This window comes from Abramis brama (assembly GCF_963993115.1).
Source record: "Abramis brama genome assembly, chromosome: 10".
Lineage (NCBI taxonomy): Eukaryota > Metazoa > Chordata > Actinopteri > Cypriniformes > Leuciscidae > Abramis > Abramis brama.
This window is the reverse complement of record NC_139972.1, coordinates 23,384,648-23,411,184: the sequence shown is the minus strand read 5'-3', so window position 1 is coordinate 23,411,184 and position 26,537 is coordinate 23,384,648. Positions and strand designations below refer to the sequence as shown.

The 26,537-nt window shown below is 37.9% G+C and overlaps 1 protein-coding gene across 4 annotated transcripts in view; it reads left to right on the top strand.

Moving 5' to 3' along the window:
- Positions 1-26,537, top strand: part of nf1a (neurofibromin 1a) — an 83,655-nt gene that overhangs the window by 3,343 nt on the left and 53,775 nt on the right. For 3 of the 4 annotated variants that reach the window (XM_084126854.1, XM_084126851.1, XM_084126853.1), the window contains exons 2-30: positions 6,510-6,653; positions 7,895-7,978; positions 9,436-9,626; positions 9,883-9,989; positions 10,191-10,258; positions 10,386-10,461; positions 10,573-10,730; positions 10,916-11,089; positions 11,201-11,329; positions 13,366-13,440; positions 14,088-14,219; positions 14,299-14,427; positions 14,830-14,943; positions 15,210-15,289; positions 15,378-15,501; positions 15,817-16,063; positions 16,587-16,660; positions 16,781-16,864; positions 16,942-17,286; positions 18,874-19,013; positions 19,189-19,311; positions 19,743-19,826; positions 19,943-20,059; positions 20,239-20,420; positions 20,512-20,723; positions 21,289-21,450; positions 23,592-23,695; positions 23,870-24,005; positions 25,554-25,616. In XM_084126854.1, coding sequence (XP_083982980.1) covers positions 6,510-6,653; positions 7,895-7,978; positions 9,436-9,626; positions 9,883-9,989; positions 10,191-10,258; positions 10,386-10,461; positions 10,573-10,730; positions 10,916-11,089; positions 11,201-11,329; positions 13,366-13,440; positions 14,088-14,219; positions 14,299-14,427; positions 14,830-14,943; positions 15,210-15,289; positions 15,378-15,501; positions 15,817-16,063; positions 16,587-16,660; positions 16,781-16,864; positions 16,942-17,286; positions 18,874-19,013; positions 19,189-19,311; positions 19,743-19,826; positions 19,943-20,059; positions 20,239-20,420; positions 20,512-20,723; positions 21,289-21,450; positions 23,592-23,695; positions 23,870-24,005; positions 25,554-25,616 — 3,858 coding nt within the window. The remainder of the gene's footprint in view (positions 1-6,509; positions 6,654-7,894; positions 7,979-9,435; positions 9,627-9,882; positions 9,990-10,190; positions 10,259-10,385; positions 10,462-10,572; positions 10,731-10,915; positions 11,090-11,200; positions 11,330-13,365; positions 13,441-14,087; positions 14,220-14,298; positions 14,428-14,829; positions 14,944-15,209; positions 15,290-15,377; positions 15,502-15,816; positions 16,064-16,586; positions 16,661-16,780; positions 16,865-16,941; positions 17,287-18,873; positions 19,014-19,188; positions 19,312-19,742; positions 19,827-19,942; positions 20,060-20,238; positions 20,421-20,511; positions 20,724-21,288; positions 21,451-23,591; positions 23,696-23,869; positions 24,006-25,553; positions 25,617-26,537) is intronic. The other variant, XM_084126852.1, reaches the window with a different exon arrangement.

The window sequence follows — 26,537 nt, the reverse complement described above, 5'->3', positions numbered from 1 at the left end:
AAAATGACGTCATTGCGGTGTGGGGCGGACATGTGCGTTGGGTGCGCAAGACCCCATTTCGCTTAAGGCCTATTTATACTTCTGCGTCGAACTGCCGCCGTAGCTACGTCGTAGGCTGTGTGTAGCGCGCGTACCCTGACGTGCACCTCTCCAAAAATGTAACAACGCGTCAATTCTACGCGGACGCAAGCGCTGTGATTGGTCTGCCAGAACCCCCTCCCTCGGGGTTTCACATGCTCCCTTGGTGCGCGTCAACGCGGACAACGACGCAGAAGTATAAATTAAAACCAACACGTTGCCTACGGCGTAGGTCCGACGCAGAAGTATAATGAGGCCTTTAGCGGTGTACACGGCTTTTTTTGTAACAGCGCGCGCGGCTCCGCATCCGAAGACTCACGACTTCGAGCCGAATCTGGCCGAGGACGTCTCACCGCACCGGCACCCAGTTTGTGCGTCTTAAATTAGTTGCTTACATTTAGAAAAATGAGCCTATAGCAAACATAAGCCATTTTTAGGGTTGTGCCGATGGACGATATCATCGTCCATCGTGATGGCTGACCGACATCACGATGGAGAGCCACCATTGTGATGCCCTGTCAGACCAGCCCAGTCTCACGGCAGTTCGTTTTCGTGTGTACACCAGTGGTTGGGAACCTATGGCTCGTGTGGCTCGCAAGGTCTCTCACCCTTTACCAACAAACGATAAAAAAAATTAAGACGTGTGTGTTCAGTGCTGTTCGCGAGTGTCACGAGTCACCACAGCAATCAACCAAACGCTTACGTTTCTGTGGTAACCTAACAGTTACAGCTCCTGCACTGGGATTCAAGCAGAGCAGCTTGTTTAAGGTGATGGCGAAATTCATTTTAAAACAGCAATGAAAATGTAAAAGTAGGCTATATAAACTTTAATATATCCTTTTATTGAAACGGGTGCTTTGCTGTGCAAAGAGAAACATTTCACCCGTTGGCCGCTGGTACTTTCACTTTTGCCGCAGAGACCCTTTATGTCCTATAAATGTGTCGTATTGTTGATAATCCGCGCAGATTTCAGTTGACGATTATGTAAAGTTAATATCAAAACATGAATGAATGAGAAATAAAAGAGCAGGATGTGCTATTGAAAAGAAATATTAAAAGCACAATAAGTCGCGAAAGAGAACTGAATTCTACTGACAGGATGCTGCGCGTGCGCTCCGAGCCCCCCCCGAGCACCCCCAACCGACGATATCATCGTCCATCTCGATGTTTTACTGTAAACATCGTCAACTGCCAATTTAGGAGACATCGCCCAACCCTAGCCATTTTAATAAAAATAAAGGTCCTTGTTTTATAAAATGTCCATGAAACAATGAAATATTTAGTGAAGTTAGAAAATATTTAAGAGATCGTTAATTTAGTTGTATTGCCTACATTTAGCATTAAGCTTTGTATTAGTAGAAAACCTGTAGTATTTTCGAATTACCGTGCTTTCCACCCTCATATCCCCCTGAGATGAGAGATTTATGTATTTTTTGTCTGGAAAAAATCCTCCGATGACGCAAAAATCGTCATTTTGCGTCATCGGAGGATTTTATTGGCAAGTGGCTAAAGACTACAGCCAGTAGTAGGGGCTGTTCTGCATGTTTTCAACCCGCCCATAGAGGGTGGGATCTCACTCACAGAATGTACACATAGTGTCAGCCGTGTTTCTTTGGAAGCTAAGCTAGCAGGCTCTTGTTCTGTGGAGAAAGCTGAGTAGTAGGGCTTACCATCCTCTTTTTCCCGGACTTGTCCGGCCGTCGAGATCGTCCAAAATGTCCGGGATTCGGCTTTTGCTTTCTGCAGTCGCCATTCATTGTTTACATGCACACCTTTTGTTTCAATCTAACTGAATTCATTCCGATTGGTGAATCTGAATGTAGCGTTTACATGAACACTAAACAAGTGATCGGTTGATGTGAGTTTTATCATTGCTAAGAAAATTCCCGCTCCTCAGTGAGAGATACGAGACCTGTGCGTCTCACACGCTCATCAGTAATCACGCCACCGGCCTCGCGCCGTTCTCCCGCGCCCCTCAGCCTCGTCCTGCTCGCCACGGTAAACATGATGAATGGTGACTGTAAAACGCAAAAGCCGAATCCCGGACATTTTGGGCGATCTCGAAATCCCGGGCAGACTCTCACGGAGACTCACTAGTAGCCTAGTCTTGTTGAATAACTGCGCGCTCTTACCGGTAGGCGTGGCTTGGGAGTGGCCTTGTAGAGCATCGAAGCAAGTGCATTCTGGGAGTTGTTGTCTTTCATCCACATAAGCCAAAAAAAAATTTTCTGTCTTTTCTCAGTCTAGAAAGCTCCAAATTCAAAAATAATTTCACATTTCTTCTACATAAATGACACATTTTAAATACACATTCATCTTTCCAGAGGTGAAGTATCCCTTTAAGAGGACAATTACTTGAGTCGCCCCCTGTCGTTTCACAGAATAGTAGAACGGCGAGCGCGTCGAGTATAAACGCCTCGTCCGTTTGGGAGGTGCGCGCGCAGTATGCGGAGACTCGCGTTGTGGAGCCAAGCGAAAGTATAAACAGGGCTTAAGATCCACTCTGCTATCATGTTTCTGGACCGGAGCAGACTGTTCGCGTGACACTAACGTCAAACCAGACTTCATTCTCCCCAATGGAAAGCATATTTACTCTTTCTAAATGGTTCCCGATTCCCTGTGTAGAAATGTGGAATTTTCTATGTGCCATTCACCATGTAGAAAATAGTAAAAGTGTGAGCATGTGACCGATTTTAGCCACAGCTTCAGCGTCTATTTATAGCATGGGGGTCGGGATGCTTTAGATTCTAGAGAGCATTTTATTGGACAGAAAAACTGATGAGAAGCTGCAGAGTGATGTCATCAAAATCAAAAAGTGAGAGACTGTAAGCTTTGAATGCTTTTATCTTCTAAATGTGAATTTTGTCATTGTTTTGGAGCACATTTTTTGGGGATTTTAATATGAATATGTTATCTAAAGCTAGCTTTAGATAACATATTCATATTAAAATCCCCAAAAAATTTCACAGGGACTTTAAAGGGATAAATATTTGTCATCATGTACTCACCTAACCTTCATGTTGTTGTTCCAAACCTGTATGACTTGAATGAAATAATGAATGAAAGTCAATGAGGTCCAATGTTGTTAGGATTCCAACGTTCTTAAGAATGTGTTCTTTTGTTTGTGTTTCACAGAAGAAATTAAGTCAAACAGGTTTGGAATGACATGAGGGTGATAAATGATGAGAATATTTTTACATTTGGGTGAACTATCCTTTTAACATTTGAGTAGATTTGGTCATATTGTGGCAATATCCAGGAAAAAGACTAAATGGTAAAACATAGGTCCATATATTTTCCTGCAGTTTTGAAAAGATTAGCCAAGAAGACCCTTCCAACTGATGTGACGGGTGAAAAGTCATATTTTTCTTGAATAGCGGCCCATGAAAGTTTCATTAAACTGTAATCTTAAATAATCAAAGTCGATTTATCTGATCATATTTTTAATTGTCTTTGTGTTTTCTGTTCATATACCGTCCACTCTCCATAGCACACATGAGCACGTCCTGCTCTGCCAAAGTGCACATAAGGGAAGCGATTGGTCCCTGACTTTTCTGGAATTTTAAACCATTACTGGGAAACAAAGTGCCCACTGTCCATCGGCATCCTGCGTTAAAATGGATGTCAATAGGGCTGGGCTATGCGTGCTGTGAAGAGTGCGTGTATTTTATGCGTGTACAGACAGTGTGTGCGCTGGGTTCTTCTCCGGTCTTGAGACTTTCATTTCCAGCCACGCGCTTTTCTCTTAGGGCCACACAGTAGTGGGCCGGAAAGAAGGAGGGAACCTTAGGGTTTCTCAGAGTTTTTCTGACATGCCGCCTGTCACGCTGGCCATTGCAATTGTCACACCACTTAAACAGTGCAACGTAGAATGCTCTTTTATGAAGTTACCTCACTTAAGGACTTATTTAGGAAGATTATGCCTGAAAAGGTTTTGTCAAATCAAATGTTAATTTAAAAAAATCTTGTATGGCCTAATATGACTTTCTGTTTTTGTTTGTTTGGTTTTTATTATATTTATATGAAATTTGTATTTTTGTAATTTAATTTTTGCCATGAAAATAGCTTTGAATGCTGACATGGCACTAAATAAAACAATCTGAATCTAAACAGTGCAACCAATAGTTCCTTGTTGCCTTGCACCACAAATATAGGCCTACTTACCTAAAGCAGATTAACAGCTACGATTTGTTGAAATATCAGATTTGAAAAAGGTTTAATCTTGCTTGGACTACTTTGACACATTTGTAGGCGATGCTAAGTGTGCTGCTTAAGAAAACAGACTATTACCACCTAGTCTGCTAAATGTGTACTAGTTAAGTTGGCACTGTTGGTGGTGTGCTCCTGTGCTTTATTGTGTGATTAGAATATTCACTGTGTATTTGCTGTGGTTTTGTTGGTGATGAATTTACTTGACTGCTGTTTGGGGTCAGAAAGACAATTTTTGGAAAAAGTCTTAAATGCTCACCCAGCCTTCATGTATTTTATCAAAAATATAGTAAAACAGTAATATTATGAAATATGATTAAAATAAAAATAAAAAGATTTTTATTTGAATATATTTTAAAATGTAACTTATTCCTGTGATCAAAGCTGTATTTTCAGGATCATTACTCCAGTCTTCAGTGTCACATGATCCTTCAGATATCATTCTAATATGCTAATTGGATGCTCACGAAACATTTCTCATTATTATCAATGTTGAAAACAGTTGTAGTGCTGCTTAAAGGGTTAGTTCACTCAAAAACAAAATTCTGTCATTAATTACTCACCCTCATGACATTCCAAACCCGTAGGACCTTCGTTCATCTTCAGAAAACAAATGAAGATATTTTTGATTAAATCCGAGAGCTTTCTGCCACTTTCAAGGCCTAGAAAGGTAGTGAAGACATGGTTAGAATTGTCCATGTGACTACAGTGGTTCAACCTTCATTTTATGAAACGTCGAGAATACTTTTTTTGTGCGCAAAAATTGTGTGCAGATGTTTTAATGGATTTTTATGGGAACTTTTTCTTTCCTTTTCATCTCATCATTGGATACAAAGTAGAGGAAAGATTTGAAATGATGGTGAGAAGAGGGCAGGACAGGGCTGGGACATGTTGCAAACCTGGTTCAAACTTGTTTTGCCAAGAAAACACATCAATATATCAGAGCAGTTAGTTGGCGTTTGTGAGTTGTTCGCAAGCTGTATAAATTCTAGCACAGTCAAAGTTCTTTTGATCCAGAGAAGAGCCATAGTACTCGGAAACAGCGAAGACCAATTCCTCATCAGGGAACGCTTAGAGGGGGGAGAGGCCCCCGCCCCCTCACTCCACATACGCTTCATTAAGACGGCCAGACCATGTGTGCTTTCAACACTCCCACTGCACAGACTTTAACTGCTTGTGTGTGTTGGAGAGAACAAGAGCAGATGTGCTGGCCCGCAGGTGTGCGGCACAGGACGGAAGTCTGGAGAGCTGGAGGCGCTTTGTTTTAACACCTAAAGTTTGAGACTTTAGACTCAGGATGGGTGGGTTGGTGCTTTAAGGGCTTGGATGTTCTCTCAGGGGTGGGTGTGTCAAATTTAAGACTCTGCGACCTCTCGTTCTGCAGTCTGTGCGTCCCACATGTTACAAGCTGTTCTCCACCCAGTGCTCTCAATAAGGCCGTAACAGAGCCTTTGAAAGCATGAGCCACAGGAACCCAACATTCACACCTGTTAACCAGACCCATGGGTCCTCTATCATCTTAACTTCCTTTCATAAAACTGTAAATACAATGGTTATATTTGTGCTTTTGATAGATTTTTTTCAGTGACTTTAATTGTCATTTGTATTAGTAGATTTTGAAAAATATGATTTTTTTTTTACAAGAAATCAGTGCTTTTATTCGGCAAGGACACATTAAATTGATCAAAAGTGACTAAAACCTTTATCATGTTAAAAAAAAATTCTATTTCAAATAAATGTTTTTGAACTTTTTATTCATCAAAGTATCCTGAAAAATGTATTACAGTTTCCACAAAAGTATTAACAGCACTGATAATAATAATAAATGTTTCTTGAGCAGCAAATCAGCGTATTATAAGGATTTCTGAAGGATCATGTGACACTAAAGTAATGAATAAATAAATTACATTTTCAAATTTGTAATTATTTTGAATTGTAATAATATTAGTTTTAATAGATTTTTGAGCACATCAGTGCAGTCTTTGTGAGCATAAGATAATTCATTTAAAATTTAAAAAAAATCTTGTCAACCCCAATTTCTGTGCTAATGTATAAATCAGCATTTTCTGCTGCCCTGCTCTCTGGTCTAGATATCAGCATCACACATTGAAAAACCTATAAGTAGTTGACCGTTAGTTGAGGCTATGATAGCATTTTTTGGATGCTTTTGAAAGTTTGTTGGTTTTAATCACTTTCTTTTTCTGTCTGTCTCTCATTCACAGCTCCCTATTAAAACAGGACAGCAAAGCACCCACACCAAAGTGAGCACAGAGCACAACAAAGAATGTTTGATCAACATCTCCAAGTACAAATTTGCCCTCGTCATCAATGGCCTGACCAACATCCTCAAAAATGTGAACAACATGGTAAGTCCACTAGGGGTGGGAATCACAGGGTACCTCACAATACAATACCATACACGATTAGGGTTTCCACCTTCAGTGAGGCAAAATAAGGGACACCCATACACAAGCTAAATAAATAAATAAATAATAAAATGAAATAAATAAAAATGTCAATGTCATGGAACTGATTATTTCAACATGACAACTTGACAGCTCAACAATAAACCACGACAAAACATGAGATCAAGTATGTGAGCTTGCAACAGAACACATTTTATATTATTATTTTACATTTGATTATTTTATTTATTAAAAAAAAAAAAAAAAAACCCTCTTCAGTATATGTTAGGGATTACAGAACCAGTAATCATGTTTTTGACAATTCTGCATGGATGGGATATTTTTAATTTTTTTACATTTATTTACTACTTAAATTGACTAGATTATTATGTAATTATTTGTCTCATTTTTATTTAAATAATGTAGCACTTTTTAAACTTTTTTTTATTTTAATTGCCATAAATTGTGCATGACAGATGGGATCATCATTTATTATGCATATATATGATTAATATTAATAATAAATTAATAAATAACATTAATTATAATCTATTAATTAATCTGCCTAATAACATTTACAAATATAATAGTTACCTGTCTACTAAGCTCTGACAATGTATGGAATATTATATTAAGAGATTATCCAAAGTAAAAAAAAAAAAGTAAAAAAACAATAGGCCTATACCTTTAAAAGCACGGATTTGTCTGTCACGGCATGCTGCTTTAAGTCGCACGTTCTCTTGACTCGTCACTATGGAAACAAAGACGCTAACATGCAATCACGCGAAAATTAGCTTTCTCTACTACTACTTGTGGAATTGATTTCATTATAATTACTATTAGTATTATCCACACTGCAAAATCCTTATTTGTTTATTCAACTATGTGTGGGTCTATGTAAAATCATCAATACCCGTATCATTTTGCCTTTAAATACGGGACGATTCCGTATTTTACCCGGCCGGGTGGCAACCCTACATGATACATGGCTCACGATACCAATAATATCACGTTACAGCAATTCTGCAATAATCAATATATTGCTAGACAATCCTATAATACTACATCACGATATCTGTCTAACTATTAAAACAAAATGCCTGTGAAAAGGTTAAGTGCATATTTTCTCTATTCAAGAGAGGTAGCTCTCTAGATTTTGGAACAGAGCTAATATCACATTTCTCTATGTTTCTCATTCATAGCGGATCTTCGGTGAAGCTGCCGAAAAAAACCTCTACCTCTCCCAGCTGATTATCCTGGACACACTGGAGAAGTGTCTGGCAGGGGTGAGTAGCTCGTCCTATTCCAGAGTCAACTTTGTCCAACCTTTCGCTTGTTTTGTCTATCCTATGTCCTGCCTTTTAACAGCATTGTCCCACTCTTTGGTTTCAACTTTATATCTGAATGCTACGCAAAATTGCTTTACAGTCAAAGTTGTTCTATTATTGCTTGTCCACGCCCTGACCTGTATCAACTTAAAGACTTCCATAGATTTTGTAATAGATTTTTACAGATATTGAAATACATTTTCGGTAAAAAAAGAAAGAAATTATGATAAAAAAAAATATATAGATAAAAAAAAAAAAAAAAGATAAAAAAATTGAAAACCGATTTTCAAGAAAAAACGATAAAAAGGACGAGATATATATCTATATATCTCGTCCTTTTTATCGGTTTTTCTTGACCAATATCTGTCTTTTTCTTTTACTATCTCTGTATAGCTCTACGAAATAAACTGAATGTGGTGAAACAGGAACTGCTTCATTGCCGCATGGTTATAGAAAATGAATCAACATCTTGGAATCTCAACTGTCAGCTAGCCAGAATAAAGTTTTCAACCATGCCATGGTATAATCAAAGCTAGATACACTAGAACAGTTGTTTGGGCTTAGTAAGAATTTTTTTAATACTTTTATTTATCAAGTCCAGAAATGTTTTTTGATTGTTCATGAACTTTTAGTCTTAGAAACTTTGGGAGTTCTGGTAAAACAATTAAATCTTTTACTCCCAGACAGAGAGCTCTGAACCCGGCCCTGTCGGGACATTATTACATTTGCAGGTGTTTCCTTGTCTTGAGATCGTCTGGACTTTCCTGTATAGATTATGAATTTTCGCTTAACCAGATGCTACACAGCTGTTCTATGTCCTGTGTGTTTGGTTTTGTTTTTACAAAATTCTTTTTGTCATTTCCTTTTGTCATTGAGATGGGGATGTGTATACTTAGAGAAAATACAGTTTACTGCTGTTCAGGATTCAATTCTTTTACTAAAATTGAAGAACCTTCAAGACAACTATGAATTTTTTTCATTAACTCGTTTTGGCAGACATGATTTTTTGCCCTGAAAGCACAGAACTTCCCCTCTGCCATTATTGTCACACATTTAGGGTGTTCAGCTTGACCCAGAATCCGTGCAGTGCATTGATCCACTAATGTGTTAGTTGGGTGCTTTGTTATTGGATTTCATTTCTGTTCTCTTCCCCCTTTCCTGCTTGCTGCTGATCCTGAAGTGCTTTCAACTCGCTGTAGTTTTAGTCCGGTTTTCAGCTTGCTTGCTACTTTTAGTCATTCTTATTTTGACAAATTTTAGCCACCTATGGACAACCCTTATTTTTATGCTTGTTTGACACCACAGCAGTAAAATAATGTACACAATAAGAATTATCATTTAAAACACAGTAGATGCACACAGTAAAAAAGAGAAAATAAATAAAAGGTATACTGTGTGTTTGTGTGCATCATCAGCAACCCAAGGACTGCCTGAGGCTGGATGAGGCCATGTTGGTAAAACAGTTGCTGCCTGAAATCTGTCACTTCCTGCACTCGTACCGTGAGGGCCAGCAGCACGCCGCTCAGCTGCGCAGCTCCGCCTCTGCCGTGCTCTTCTCTCTCAGCTGCAACAACTTCAATGCTGTCTTCAGTCGTATCTCCACCAGGTACCTCTCTAACACACTGGGGGATCCACAGGGCTTTGTTCTAGGACCGCTTTCAATGTGTGAATCAGCCCCAAAAATACCTGCATAATGACTAAAAAAACTTGCTTATTGTAAACATTGTAAGCCTATTATAAGTCCAATATGAGTCTTTGTGATTTGTATGAATGTTGGGCTGGGTTTTGCATAGTTAGCTACAAATTGACCAGTTAAAGTTATCTTAAATTATTAACGTTAATGTACCAATGTCTTCACATAGGTTGCAGGAGCTCACAGTTTGTACAGAGGACACAGTGGATGTCCATGACATTGAGCTTATCCAGTACATCAATGTAGACTGCTCCAAGTTAAAGAGACTGCTACAAGGTAAAGCATGCTATATATTTTGTTCCGCCTCAGTATTCTGAAAATGTATTATGGATGACTAATTTTATGGGTAATTTAGGGCTGCACAGTTAAAATTAGAATCACAATATGGCACAGTGCAAGTATTAAACCACAAATGCAGTGATTTAAATACATATATAGTCTTGTATTGCTTGATAACTTCCTGTATATTCCCTTTAGAAACAGTACTTAAATTCAAATCTTTGAAAAAGCCAGCCCAGCTTGCAGTAATCAGCAGTTTGGAAAAGGTATGTGCTTTTGTAAACAGTACAATGGATTAAAACACTGATATATTCATATATATTTTATTTTATTTAAGAATTCTCTTCATATGCAAGGTAATAATAGTAAATATATCTGATATGTTTGTATCAGGCCTTCTGGAACTGGGTTGAACACTATCCTGATGAGTTCACTATGCTTTATCAGAGACCCCAGACTGACATGGCCGGTGAGTGGCACAATAATTCATATCCTGACTGACTTCTTTACTAGTTTGCTTGATGAAATCCATGTTTAGTTGTGACAGAAACTGTTAAACTGTCCGTTTCTGTGTATGCAGACTGTGCAGAAAGACTGTTCGACCTGGTAGACAGTTTTGCAGAGAGCGCAAAGAGAAAGGCTGCTGTGTGGCCGTTACAGATCATCCTCCTCATCCTCTGTCCAGAGATCACTCAGAGCATCACCAAAGAAGTAGGGGGGGAGGAGAAAGCTAACAAGGTCAGAGTTCACACAGTGAATTACACAGACTGCTATTCCTACTCAGTGTTTTATCATTTGAGTCTACTCCTTTTGTTCCCAAAGTCTTTTATGTAGCAGTTGAGCAATGTAAGCAATGACAGACAAATATTTTGTGTATACAAATGCTTTGCAGACAAATCTAGCTGTTTTGTTGTCTTCAACAGAAGTCATTTGTTGAAAGTCTACGGAAGGCTCTGGGACAACACAGCGGCAGCAGACAGTTGACTGAGAGTGCGGCCGTTGCATGTGTCAAACTTTGTAAAGCCTGCACCTACATCAACTGGGAGGACAATTCCGTAATCTTTCTCCTAGTTCAGTCCATCGTCATGGACCTTAAGGTGAGAAGGACCACTTTCTCAGTGAAGTACAGAGCAATTGAAGTCTGAAGGAAATTAAATGTTCGTTTCTGTTTTGCTTGTTGTGTGTAACTTTGCTCTCTTTTCTCTCAGGGTCTTCTTTTCAACCCCACTAAACCGTTTTCGAGGGGTGCGGGCTGCCAGAGCGCCGATGTGGATTTGATGATCGACTGCTTTGTGTCATGTTATCGTGTCAATCCCCGTAACAACCAGCATTTTAAGGTAAGCTCAGTTACTGAATGTTATAGCATTCAGCATGTTTCAAGGTAACTATAGCAAATAAAAGACAATCACTAACCCAAGATTTAATATTATTACTATCACACCGTATTCAGCTAATCAACAATTATTTTAACAGTACAAACCTAAACATTTTTAAGCTGAAAATGTTAAATTTCTGTAGATATGTTTCCATTCAAAGTTGTGAATTTAACTTATGCACAAAATTGGAAGATCGTGTAAAACATTTTTGGATAACGCAGCATTTCCGTCCCAGGTGTTCAAGAGAACACAATTGGCGTAAAATATCTAAAATAAAAATAGAAGTTGCTGCAATTGGAGAAGCCACTGTGGCTCTTTTTTTCCTATATGATAAATGACTTGCGCCCCAGAGCATGCAGGCGAAACGCAATAAACGCTATCATGTTTTCTTGCGTTCAGATGCCACATCATGCCAGGTTTTTGGGAGCACAATCGTGTAAGACAGTTCTGGGAGACGGTTCATTATACCAAATCATTTTGATGACAGACTTTGTCTCAGGCATTTCAGAATGATCAATTCTGTGCATATTTTTAATGCGAAATCCCAAAATGGGCATAAAAATAGGTGGATGGAAATAGGGTTGGGTACCGTTCAGATTTCAGTTACCGGTACCTTTTTTCTGTAATTTAGGCATGTTTACCTCAATAACTGTAAAGAAACTAAGTCATTTGTAGAAGTGTTATTGACATTATGCCAGAGCTGCCTTGGTCGCTTTCTGCCATTGTCTGTGATGCTTGAATATTAATAAAAACAACCATTTTAGTCATAAAAAAAATTCATTTCACAAATTCTGTGTTGTGAATTTTCTAGTAATCAAATGAAGACATAAAACATTAATTTAATTTATCTTTTATATGAAATTAAACTTTTTTTTGTCAAACAACATGCAGCACAACTGAGCTTTATACTATTAAAATTACAACAGAAGAAAAAGTGTGATTATTCCTTAAATTAATTTTTTATAATAATTTATTTTATTAGTGTTAGTATTATTATTAAATTGAGATATCTAAATTCTACTGTACAACCCTAATATATCAAGTTAAACCAAACTTTTATTTTGACGGGTTGTGGTGAAGACCTTTTGAGTTTCCTTGTGTTAATGATATAACGATAGTTTTTCTTAAATGAAACTGTGATGCTGATGAACTTCTGTGACTGTGTGAGCGGCTCTGTCTGGAAATGTATTCATGTTTTCATATAGTGAGACTGCAGAGGCTGAAAAACACAGTGAGCGTCACGCGTGCTTCAGTGTGTGTGTGGGGTAAATGAAACCGTGCGTCTGCGCCACTCATTCACACAGAGACACGCAGAACATGCAGGATTCGTATTTAAAGAGTCTTACTCTCGTGCCCAGATGCGTTATCAAGTACTGAAATTTGGCACTGATTGATTTAATGTGAATCGGTACTCGGTAGGTTCGGTCGGCGCCATTAAAGGAACCGTATGTAAGATTGTGGCCAAAACTGGTACTGCAATCACTTTCAAATTACTGTAGAGCGGTGTATCCCCTCCCTCTCCCCCCTGACTCGAGGTTGCCAGATAGGCTGCAGGATCCAGCAGGAACGTAGGCTGCTACAAGGAGCTTTCAACTAGAGCAGAGCTGGCAACCCGGCTGCCGAAACACTACTGACTTTGTGATTGGTAGATAGGTGGAGGGTGGGGCATCAGGCCAAAACACAACATGACAACATCAACATCAGTTGAGGGCTGCAACTTTACTTTTAAATGACAATATCCTGGCCGGACTACTGTTGTCAGTGATATAAGTATTTGGAATGAACATGATTTCTTAATGTCTAGTGACATATCAGGGCCATTTTATGATTAATTGAAATACATTTCTTACATACGGTTCCTTTAAAAGTACTGAGTTTGGTAACAGCTATACTCAAGGTGCATGATTTTCTCGATGGTTTGTTGTAAAATCATTGCCACATCTATGTTGTAATATTTTCACAGAGATATTTTTTTAATAAATTAATTTCTTTACTAGGTATGTCTGGCCTCGACTTCTCCTCCTACCTTCCATTTCGTCCTGGTCAACTCCCTGCACAAAATTATCACTAATGTAAGTATGATTTCTTTATGGCCATTCACATTGACCATGATTTGTGGTGCTCTAAAGTCATTCATTTGTAATGAGAGTTGACAATTTCCAACAGCATGAGTAAAAGTTTGCGGTTAGACGATGCAAAAGTAATTTTAAATATTATGTCAATTATTATTATTATAATATTTAAATATGTAAATGTAAAAATTAATGTAATTTGTGATCAGATTTTCAATTGCCATTTAAGCCCAAAGTATACATATTTAAGTATACATGTATACATATATATATATATATATATATATATATATATATATATATATAATTATTTTATTTTTGTACACGTATGCTAGCATATGTGTACAATCAAACACATAGCCTTTCAAGGTACAAAAATCATGTAGCAGGCATGCAGTACGCGCATACTATTCTGGTGACGAAATTTGCATATATGAGGGTATGTAGACCCTCACTTATGCGTAAAAAACAAAGTATACTTTTTTTTGGTATAATAATGTTAGGGGAACCATCAGTAATAATGCCTTATTAAAACTTTCACAATGAAATCGCATTCAGTGAGAACAGCATCGTCTCACTACAGAAGTGTGCTTTAATTGCTTCAATTTTGCTGTTCATTGATGATTAATATTTCATGTTCCTGCTAGTCTCACCTGGACTGGTGGCCGAAGATTGACGCCATCTACTGCTACTCAGGAGAACTGCGCACCATGTTTGCAGACACACTGGGCCGAGTGATTCAGAGTCTCAGTGCCCATCCACCTCTGAGGATGACACCAGTAAGACAATTCTATACACTGAGACACTTTATCATCCATACTGTTCATTATGTATAAATAGCATGTCTTTTTCTTGCAGAGTCTGACATTTAAAGAGAAAATGACAACTAGTTTAAAGTTCAAAGAGAGGTCCACAGACCTTGATTCGCGTTCTCTGCTGCTGGCGCTGGTCAAACTCATTCACGCTGACCCCAAACTAATGCTGCATGTGAGTACAGGGCAGTAAATGGATTAAATAATCAGTTAGATTTTGTTAATATTATTACGAGTCACCTTTTGTATCAGCTTATGTCTCAGCATATTACGCTAGGATTGGAGAAAGTATTTTAATGTCAGCACAGCTAAGCACGTCACCTTAGACCTGTTGCTCCTTTAATTCTCATAAGAAGCTCTAGTCAAACAGTGTTTGTGTTTTCTAGGCTAAATGTTTTCTGATTGGTTTAAATCCTGGATTATCCAGATTAGTTTTTACATGTGGATTTATTATTCTTTATTTTTATTATTATTTTAAGTAAAATAGTGCATCTACATGTAAACTTAGCACAGAGGTGTTGTTTAAGGATGATTCTGATCAAATTTGACTTCACTAATTGCATTTTCACACCATCAGAACCCAGGGAAACCTGGTCAAGAGATCCAGAACAGCACAGCTGAGCTCATCAAAGGTCTGGTCCAGCTGGTTCCTCTCACACACAGTGCTGAGCATTCCCAGGAAGCCATGGAGGTATGACTGTTTGTTTCTTTGTACCTCTTTTTTGTACCTCTTTCCATCTTTTATGCATAGTGTCCCTCACTACTATGCAATGTATTAGTATTGTTACGGTGTCAGTATAATATAAATTAACAATGCTTACTCATTCTCATTCAGAAATTTCAATTTCCAATAAATACTGTATTAGTATATAAATAATACTAAAATAACACTGCTACTCTGAACCCTTATAATTGAGAATTTCTATTAAAACAAGTGATTTGCTCATTCTCCCCCAGGCATTGCTGGTCTTACATCAGCCAGAAACCATTGAGCTGTGGAACCCTGACGCACCCATTGAGACCTTCTGGGACATCAGGTGGGCATGTTGTTAAGGTTGGTTAAAGTTGTTAAGTTGGCGAAAGATTAAAGATTATCTTACTATATTCTCCTTGTTCTCATCTCAGCTCTCAGGTCTTATTTCTGATCTGTAAGAAGCTGATTGGACACCAGATGATCAACAGTACAGAGATACTAAAGTGGCTCAGGGAGATTCTCATATGCAGGAACAGGTTTCTCTTAAAGAACAAGGTAAACCGTTTTCATCTGAGAGAACTGATATCAGGTTCTTGATTTTTAACCCGTGGTTCTGTGCTCTTTAGTTCAGAATTATTAGTAAGTCTTTACGCATAAAATGTGATGTTTGAACAATATTTTTTATCACCTTTTGTAGAAGCAGACTATTTTTGTAAAAAAAATTGTAAACAGTAAATCTGCATCAATAATGTTTTTAAATCAAAATTTGATACTGAAATCTACCTGGGAAAAAAAATAATTCATCCTGAATTCTGTGAAAATTGTCCACCCAGATGAAATAAGCTCATTATTTGCTCTGTTGGTCTGCAGGAGTGTGCCACACAGGGCAGTCTCATCCCCATCAGCAAGCAGGCTCAGACCAAGCTGGAGGTGTGTCTCTACACCTTCCTGTGGAGCCCTGACGCAGAGGCTGTGCTGGTGGCCATGTCCTGCTTCCGGCATCTCTGTGAGGAGGCGGACATCCGCTGCAGTGTGGACGAGCTGCCCGTGCACACGGTCCTGCCCAACTACAACACCTTCATAGAGCTCGCCTCCGTCAGCAATATGATGGCTACAGGTTAGTGGTTAACCGTCTTTGTAACATGGAATCAGACTGCCAGCTTTAAACTTGTGGGACACTATAATCTTCCCACCAAAATTCAGCTAAGGTCGAGTACCACTGAGGTGAACATGGACTCCTTGTGATCTAAGGTTTTGTAAAAGAAAAAAAAGGTTTTATTTTTTACTGATTTTCTATCAAATGCTACGGAAGATCATTGAAAGATAAAAATTCATTTATTTTAGCATTTGATACTGATGTGACCTAAATAAATTTTTTGAACATGGTTTCATACTGATATGGCTAAATAAGTAAATGGTCATGATTTAGCATTTTAATACTGATATGGCAAAATAAACATTATTTATTTATTTTATGGTGTGATTTTTATTTTATTTATTGCCACAAATATAGCATTTGATTCTGATATGGGAAAAATGATTCATTCAATTGTTTTAAAAAATTTTGATTTCATGGCATGGATTCTTGGTCTCACTGCAAAATAAAACCGCCCTTAAGCTTTGTTCATTTGTGCGTTCAGGACGCAACACACTTCAAAAGAGAGTGATGGCACTGTTAAGAAGGATAAAGCACCCAACAGCTGGAAACATAGAGGTGAGGATATCATTGTGTGTGTCTACATATGCGTGTTTCAGATTTTTATTTTTAGTGTAGCTCTTTCTCAACTTCTCTCTTATCTTTAGTTGACTCAGATTTTATCTTTTTCAATATTAGGCATGGGAAGACACACACGCAAAATGGGAGCAGGCTACTAAACAGATACTCAACCACCCGAAAAACAAAGTGGAAGATGGACAGGTAGTTAAAACTAGACTGATCAGTCAGTTATATAGTTTCCCCACCCCCCCTGCTAACTGTTTTCTCTCTGTCCTCAGGAGTGGATCAACATGACAGGTTTCTTGTGTGCCCTTGGAGGGGTTTGTCTCCAGCAGCGCAGCACCCCTAGCCTAGGCACCTACAGCCCTCCCATGGGCCCCCTGACCGAACGCAAGGGCTCCATGATCTCCATGGGCTCTTGTGAGGTGAACAGCGAGACGTCTCTTAACAGGTTTCTGGAGCGTCTGCTGGCTCTGATGGTCTGTACACATGAGAAGGTGGGCATGCAGATTCGCACCAACGTCAAAGACCTTGTTGGACTGGAGCTCAGTCCAGCTCTCTACCCCATGCTCTTCAACAAGCTACGCAACAGCATCGGACGGTTTTTTGACACCCAGGGTCCGGTAAGAGATGATAGCTATGACATGGGATTAGATACCATGTTAGAACATACTCAGAATATAAAGATCAGTCTTACAAAGAAATTGTTAACATTAAAGTAAAAAAAGAAGAAAGATTTATCAATTAAATAATAAATGTAATATTTATTATAGTATTAAATAATTTTATGCAAAATGTATTTGTATTATTTGATACTGATTTTACTGACTATATTCTTTGATTTGATCATATTTACTAAATACATTAAATGAATGTAAAATCAGTACAGCAAAATCACTAATTGTTGTGAAAATTTCACATCGCTAAAATTAAATGCTAATTTTTTTTTAATTCAGTAAACTGGCTATTCTAACAATAGATACAATAAATTACTAAACTTAACCAGCATTCAAATGCCTTCCCTAAAATCCGGTCATGCGTAGTTTTGGACACAAGGTGGCAGGAAACCTTTGTTGTCAAATCAATCCAGACTATGCAGTCTTTTTAAATACCGTCCACTCAGCACTCTGATCTATTTAATCTAGAATGTTCTGACATGCATTGAACCAGAAAATGTTTGTTACTTTTCATTTGATGTAATATTATCAGCATCATCTCTGAATCATCAAACACAACTGCCAAATTTTCTTAATATTGTAATCATTACTATCACAACTTGTAATAATTGCTTTAATGAGCTCATTGTTTCTGCCTAAATAAATACATGTTATCAAACTGACAAAATACAAAAATGATTTGTATTATCTGTCCATTGCCATATGGACATTACTTGGACAGTCACCTCTGATCACAGATAAACATACATTTTCTGTAAAGCTGCTTTAAAACAATGGGCCTCATTGACGAAACTTTCGTAAATATACGAGCAAATTCGAAGTAATTTGCGCATAAAATGGACCTTCATGAAAACTCTCTTCCGGATTCATGAATGCTTCGTATAACACAGATTCGGTAGTTAAACGTGTGTATATTAATGAATTCCAAACATTCGGAAATAGGGCGTGCGTGCATGCTCATTAATAATTAGCATAATCCCCGGCCATAAGTTACAACTACGCAAATTGCGTGTCCAGGAACACTGTGGAATCTTCTGAACTTCCTTCTCAGGTTTGGCTCCAGTATATTGCATAAATGCTAAAAAGACTAATTGGCCATATGCCTATGCCTATTCAATTATCATGTGTCCACCAAAGCATTTTTAGCCAGCTAAAAAATGCCTGGTGTTCTTGGGAAAACAGCCAGATATTTTGGTTGCTATGATACAGAATATCCGTGGCAGTAATGTGTTACTACTATCTAATTTTGAAGAATATTACTGAATATAAAAATGCAGTAAACCGCAAGATTAACTTCTCCATTGTTGTTCAGTCAAATGTCATCAGTTTACCTAAATTAGAACGCAGAACGTTCAAATGTTTTACGCACCATTTAGACGTGGTAGGGAGCAGGTGTAAATTTCCGTCGTACCAACTAACATTTTGAAAATACGAACATTTTCGCGAGTCCGAACATTTACGTCAGAACGGCTTTACGAACGATTTACACAAAAAAAATGGATTTTAATTGAATTCAATTATTTTCTTCTCCAGGTTCCCATTACAGACATGAACACACTATTTGTAGAGCAGACCATCGCCATCATGAAGAACTTGCTTGACAGTCACACTGAAGGAAGCTCAGAGCATCTCGGTCAAGCCAGCATTGAGACCATGATGCTCAACCTGGTTAGGTAAGACTTTACCCCTTCATATGCTCTTATTCATAGCTGTTAGTTTTAATATCAGCTCTGGATTTGCATGGGTGGTTGGTGTTTTGATGAAAAGAGTATTTGAAGATTTTTCTTAATGCTCTCTCTCTCTCTCTCTCTCTCTCTCTCTTTCTCTCTCTCTCGCTCTCGTTCTTAGGTATGTGCGCATTTTAGGGAATGTTGTCCATGCCATTCAGATTAAAACCAAGCTGTGTCAGCTAGTGGAGGTGATGATGGAACGCAGGGACGACCTCTCCTTCTGCCAAGAGATGAAATTCAGGTAAATTTACACTATACTGTCCAAAAATGGTATAGTATTTTTTCAATGTTTTTGAAATAAATATTTTTATGATCACCAAGGCTGCATTTATATAATCAAAAATAATGTAAGAACAGTAATATTGTGAAATATTATTACAATTTAAAATAAACTGTTATCTGTTAATTTATTCCTGTGAAGGAAAAAAATGTTTTTTTTTTATTTCCATTTTATTTCTTTTTTTTTTTTTAAATGCATCATTGCTTAACAAAAGTATTCTTTTCAGTTTGTTTTTGTAATAAGTTTTATTTTCATCCATCTCTTATTTGCATTTTCTCACTATCTTTGTTTTGTCACATAAAAAAAAACATTATTGTCATCTTGATTTGTTGTGATCATTTCGTTTGTGAATCATGAGGTTATGGAATGTCTAACTTTGCTGCTTTTCTCAGAAATAAAATGGTGGAGTACCTAACAGACTGGGTGATGGGAACCTCCAATCAAGCAGCGGACGATGACATCAAATGTCTGACCCGGTATATCGCCTTTGCAGTTTCATAGCGTTTATTAAATGTTTAGTTTCTTAAAACCTGTGGTTTTGCCAATTGCATATTCTTTTCTCATTCTGTGTTTATTCAAACATGTCGTACAGGGATCTGGACCAAGCGAGTATGGAGGCAGTGGTTTCACTGTTAGCTGGTCTTCCCCTGCAGCCTGAGGAGGGTGATGGCGTCGAGCTCATGGAGGCCAAATCTCAGCTCTTCCTCAAGTAGGATCATTCATTCAACTCTTTAGTTTTGTCCTTTAAAGAGGACCTATTATGCTGCTGCAACAATGTAGAAAATGTGAAAAATAAGTTAGGTGTTTTTTTTTGGGGGGGGGGGGGGGTTAATATGGCCTCTTTAAGGTCCATTTTCTGGCCAGTCATCTCTTCTCTTTCTCCTTTAGATACTTCACACTGTTCATGAACCTGTTGAATGACTGCAGCGAGGTCGAGGAAGACGGCCAGCAGGTGGCAGGGCGGAAACGTGGCATGTCTAGACGACTGGCATCTTTGCGGCACTGCACGGTGCTGGCCATGTCTAACCTGCTCAACGCCAATGTGGACAGCGGCCTCATGCACTCCATTGGTGAGAAGCACTTACATTATCATTGATTCTTACTGTAATTGGTGTGTCGTTATGAGTGAAGAAAAAAAAGGATTCTGATATCTCTGAACAGGTCTAGGGTACCATAAGGACCTGCAGACACGGGCTACGTTTATGGAGGTGCTCACTAAGATCCTCCAGCAAGGGACGGAGTTTGACACACTCGCAGAGACGGTGCTTGCAGACCGCTTTGAGAGACTTGTTGAGCTGGTCACCATGATGGGAGATCAGGGCGAACTGCCTATAGCCATGGCACTGGCCAATGTGGTCCCTTGCTCTCAATGGGTGAGAGATATTAACAACTCTGCTTAACTTTACAGTTTTGACAAAATAAGAACATTTAAATTGAGTTCAGGCCTATACAAAAAACATGCATGAAAAGGTTTTAAAGGTTTATAAACTCTATCATGTTGAGTTAGAAATATCATATTTTGATCATCTTTTTTTCCTTACTCAGCTAGGGTTTAGGTGCTGAACAATTCATTCAAAAATATTTAGAAAATGTGTACACAATAATTAAAATTTGGTGTGAATTGTTTTCGATGTAGTTTTGTATTTTTCCATGCTATTATGAAATGGCCAAACAATTATAGTTCACCAAAAAATTATTTACTCACCCTTATCATTTACTCACCCTCATGTCATTCCAAAACTGTTTGACTGACTTTCTTCTGTGGAATTCAACATGGTCCATTGTTGTTTGGTTCCCAGTTATCTTCAGAATATGTTCTTTTGTTCTGCCAAAGATAAAAGTCAAATAGCTTTTAACACTGTTTTGCTCACTAAGAGACATTGGGTGTATTGTTGGTCATTGGAGAGCTGTTGTGCTCAATGTTCTGATGGTTTTCAGGATGAGCTGGCCAGGGTGTTGGTGACACTGTTCGACTCTCGCCATCTGCTGTATCAGCTGCTATGGAATATGTTCTCAAAAGAGGTGGAGCTGGCCGACTCTATGCAGACCCTCTTCAGAGGAAACAGCCTAGCCAGCAAGATTATGACCTTTTGCTTTAAGGTAACGTTGAAACAGTGGCAGTCATAGAACATTTTCAGTCTTCAATGTCTTTGCCAAAATATTCCAAAGAGAGACTCAAATATTTATTTGACCTTATAATATGGTGATTTGTACTATTGTTCAAATGCTTGGGTTCAGGAAGGTTTTTTTATGTAATTGAAAGTTTCTTGTGCTCACTAAGTCTGCATTTCCTTGATCAAAAATACAGTCAAATGTAATATTTTGAAATATTAATTGCAATTTAAAATAACGGTTTTGTAATTGTAAATGTAATTTATTCCTGTGATGCAAAGCTGAATTTTCAGCATCAGTGTCACGTGATCCTTCAGAAATCATTCTAATATTTTGATTTGGTGCTCAAGAAACATTTCTTATTATCATCAATGCTGAAAACAGTTGTCAACTAATATTTTTGTGGAAACCATGCTGCATTTTTTTCAGGATTCTTTGATAAAGTGAAACTTCAGCATTTAATTGAAATGGTAATCTTTTGTGACATTATAAATGTCACTTTTAATCAATTAAATGCATTTAATGCAAATTGGTAACACTTTATAATAAGGTTTCATTAGTTAACATGAACTATGAGCTAACAATACTTCTACATTAATTTTAATTGCTGTTAATTTCAACATTTTCTAATACATTGTTAAAATCAAATGTTGTATTTGTTAGCATTTAGTTAATGCACTGTGAAATAATATGAACAAACTATGAACAGCTCGATTTTTAGTAACTCTTTTTCCCCGCCAGTGGTTTTGAAGAAAGTTGCCAGCCACTGCCAATATTTTTGATCATTTTCACAAAAGTTTCATGGCCCCCAGAATACATTGTTGTATGAATATCTGAATATGCAATATATCAACAAAAAAAAGAAAGAAAAGGGCCTCTTGCTTTTCAACAAAAAAGCAATAAATCAATAAACAATAAAACCTGTTTTATTCTAGCTTCATGCATTATTTGTTATCAACACTTGAATGTGGGTAAGTTTCATAAAAGAAACCATTTTGAGCAAAAATGCATTTTTGTCAAAGACTACGTCTGGATTGGATTCAGAACGATGATCAAAACATAGATGGAGAAGATTTAGTCCATTAAAGGGGTGGTTGATTATTATTTCACTTTTCTAACTTTAGTTAGTGTGTAATGTTGCTGTTTGAGCATAAACAACATCTGCAAAGTTACAATACTCAAAGTTCAAAGCAAAGGAAGATATTTGCTTTTAAAGAAAAGGACTACAACAAACGGCTGGTTGGGACTACACGACATTCCTCCCGGGTTAGTGACATCACTAACCCTAGAATTTACATAAACCCCGCCCCCGGGAACATGCAGTCTATGTTGAGAAGAGGAAAAGTTGTTGTATAAGAGTACATTTGTGAGTCAGCTCAAACTTTAGCATCCATCTTTTCACATGCAATAGAAAGTCACTCTGTGTGCATCTCACAACAGTTCCTATATGAGCGATTTATAGATTTATCATGACAGAATATCTTAATTGAAGACAGTTAACTCCACATCAGCTACATAAATTCATCAACTAACCATTCAGAGACGTCCTGTTGCATTCTACATGTTGTCATTTCTTCTTGAGTCTCTCCATCTTTGTCTGACTCCGTTTTAACATTAAAGGCAGAACAGTTTCTGTCATTTTAGTGTGTCTGCGTGAGGTAATAGCAGCTGCTAACACACAGGAGCTTTTGAAACCCCGCCCTCTGCAGCAGCTCATTTGCATTTAAAGGGCCAGACACAAAACGGTGCGTTTTTGCAAACCCTCAAAAAGTGACAACTTTAACTTGCTATATAAAAATATCTGTGGGGTATTTTGCGCTAAAACTTCACACACACACTCTGGGGACATCATAGATATATTTTACATCTTGTGAAAAGGGCATTATACCACCCCTTTAACAACGTTATTTTAAAAATTTTCTTTGTCAGCCTATGCATATTTTACATATGCATATGCTTACGTATGGTATTGCTGTCTTTATCGCTGATATCTTCTTCGCCTGTGTTTTGATCAGGAGATTCTGTACTCTTTCAGAAGATGCGTAATAGCAACAAAAAAAAAATCTTAATGGCCCTAAACTTTTGAACAATAGTGTATATGCACTTAAAGCCTGTCATCCTGTTTGCAGGTGTATGGAGCTGCATATCTACAGAAGCTTCTGGAACCGCTGTTGAAAGGAATCATCACCACTCCGGAGTGGCAGCAGATCAGTTTTGAAGTGGACCCCACCAGGCATGTTTACCTAGTTAAACTCATATTGTTGACACGGTTTATTCAGGCCATGCTTTCATTTCACTTTTGATGAAGTTCTTCATGCTGTACATTTAAAAACTCTTCAAAGTGCAGAGGGGTTTTTATCGTCGTCATTCTTCCAAATTTTTTAACTTTTAACTGTCTTCTCTTTAGGCTCGAACCAGCGGAGAACCTAGAGGAGAACCAGAAGAACCTGCTGCAAATCACAGACCGCTTCTTTCTGGCCATCATCAACTCTTCAAGCGAGTTTCCTCCACAGCTGCGCAGTGTGTGCCACTGTCTGTATCAGGTATGCTCACTGCCTAATGCCAGTCTGCTTTACTTTCTTTCTTTTTTTACCACTGTTACTGCATCCTCTGAATGACTGCATTGAGGCTGTCTTTCATGCTTGGGCATCCACTGATCAGTCTTCCAGTCACTTCTAACAAGAGAAACTGCTCTTATCCCCTCTTGCACTACTGCTCACCTCTGCCTGCCTGTGAACGAATATATCAGAAAGTTTTTTTGTTGTTTTTTATTAGATTGTTTTCCTCAGATACACTGCCATTCAAAAAGTTTGGGGTTGGTAAGTTTTTTTGACATATTTTAAAGAAGTGTGGGACTGTGGCATTCAAAGTGCAAAAAAAGTTTACTGTTAAATCATTATGGTGGATGATTCTACTTCCAGTATCTGCATTAAAGTTTAATGTATCAGAGAATGATTTCAAATGGCATAAAAGGAATCATTTGCCATGCTCTACATGCAACAACAGACCATTCAGATTCATTTTGGTAAGCAAACATATTTTAACATTGCTTGCAGATGCATTGTGATAGTTTAAATGTCATGAGCAGGTACAAATCACAATTCTCCCAGCTGTAATAAACCATATAGATATATCACACTTCACACAGATGACTTTGGCATTGAAGTTAACATTTCTACATTGATATACTCTTAACAATGTATCCAGCCCACATTTTAAGTTGCTTCTACTTTAGTGTACAAAAATAAATATTTTTAGGGGTTTTTCCATTATGAAAATTGAGGGAGGTGTTTATGTAGCTGGTGTAGCTAGTGTAACATGTCAAGTTTTCCTGCGAAAGTGCCACATCTCAGATACTCTGTCAAGGGCACCATCTTGTGGGCGGTGATCCACAACATTGAATGACGAAAACACCTTCTCTTTTCCTCTTTTCTAATTACATGTAGTTTCTTTTCCTTTCTTGGCGTTTCCTTTCATGGCCTTTCTTGTCTTGTTTGTAATCACGAGGATCCGGTTGTGATGTTTGGCTCAGTAAGTCCCCATTAAATCAAAATGATAGTTTTGTGGCATCTAGATAGCTAGTTGGAGGTCATCTCTATGCTAGTGAGCTCCTAAAGGTTTCCGTTTAGTAGATACACACATTTAAAACATACAGTCTTTCCTTTCTGGGATAACAGAATGAAAATATCGATAACTCGCCGTACCAAATGAGCTACATCCATCAGTCCTGCTACACACTTCCTTTTATCTTCTGCACGGGCCACTTATATCCTCATTGACACCTATTCTGGTCTTTCATTTCCGCTAATATCTTCACGCTCTTTATGTATTCATACTTTGTTTGCTTGGGCCGAAAGCTCGCTCTCCCTTCTCCACTGTAGTATCTTTGCAGCCTTTGCTTTACGTTCTGCTTGGAAAGCATCAGCCGGTGTTTCTTAATCCCTGAAATGAATGAAACTGTTGGTAGATCAGCTGTTAGGAAGGCAGTGGTTGTGTTGTCTGCTCCTTCATTGTGTCTGTATGCACTGTGGCTGTGCTGAGTACAGTTGTGTAGCTGCTGTGACCTCTCTGTGCTCATCTCTGCCCTGTAGGCTACTTGCCACTCCCTTCTGAATAAAGCCACTGTTAAAGAAAAAAAGGAAAACAAAAAATCCGTAAGTGTTTTAGCATTTAATTTTTTCTTTAGCTGCCATTTATTATTAGTTTGGGTTTCTTCATACCATAAATGCAACGTGTTGCTTTTCAATATATTATTTTATATATTATGTTTTTTTTTTTCATGGTTTTGAGTTGTTTTTCGCCAGAACATGTTCAGAAACACCTGTGTAAACATGGTTTTCTTACGAAGACACGTCCATTTTCAACTCAACATAGTGGGGAAAACGCAGAGATAAACAAAATAATTGTACTGCTTTGGACCAACCTTTTTTTTTTCTTTTTTTTTTTTCGTTGTGGACTGGGTCAGTGATGGCGGGTAGGTGGGATCAGTTCAGCTTTTCTATGTCTTGCGGTAAAGCAGAAGACTGTTTCTTTGTGAGGGTTTAAGGTCTATTCTAACATGAAGACTGCAATATCTACATATATGCAGTCCTGGAGCCTGGTACTGACTTGGTCTACCTTCTCAGAGCGTACATACTTTAAATAAGAAAACATTATGAATCTGTATTTGGTCTTCTGGAAGAATCTTGTCTTTCTTGGAAAACTTTTAATGAAGGTGTTAAGTGATTTGCATGCGATAAATACGATCTGATGAACATGTTGGCGCTACTCTGGCTTCTGTCATGTGCTCTATGGGTAGTCTTCAAGTCAATGGTTGTGCATGTTTTCACTTTGAGAAACCATTGGTGCATATGCATGTATAATAATGTATGTAATGGTGTAAAATGTCTAATTCCCACCTTTTAATTTTCTGTCTGTTTGTATTTTTCTCATTTCCTTTCTCTTTGGCATTTGCTGGGACCTTCACCACATGACCATGATGTTATAAAGCATGTTGCATTTTAATGGTCTTTTTTTATTGCTTAATAATATGCTTTTTACAATAAAGAACAATAAAACACTGATTACCATAAAAA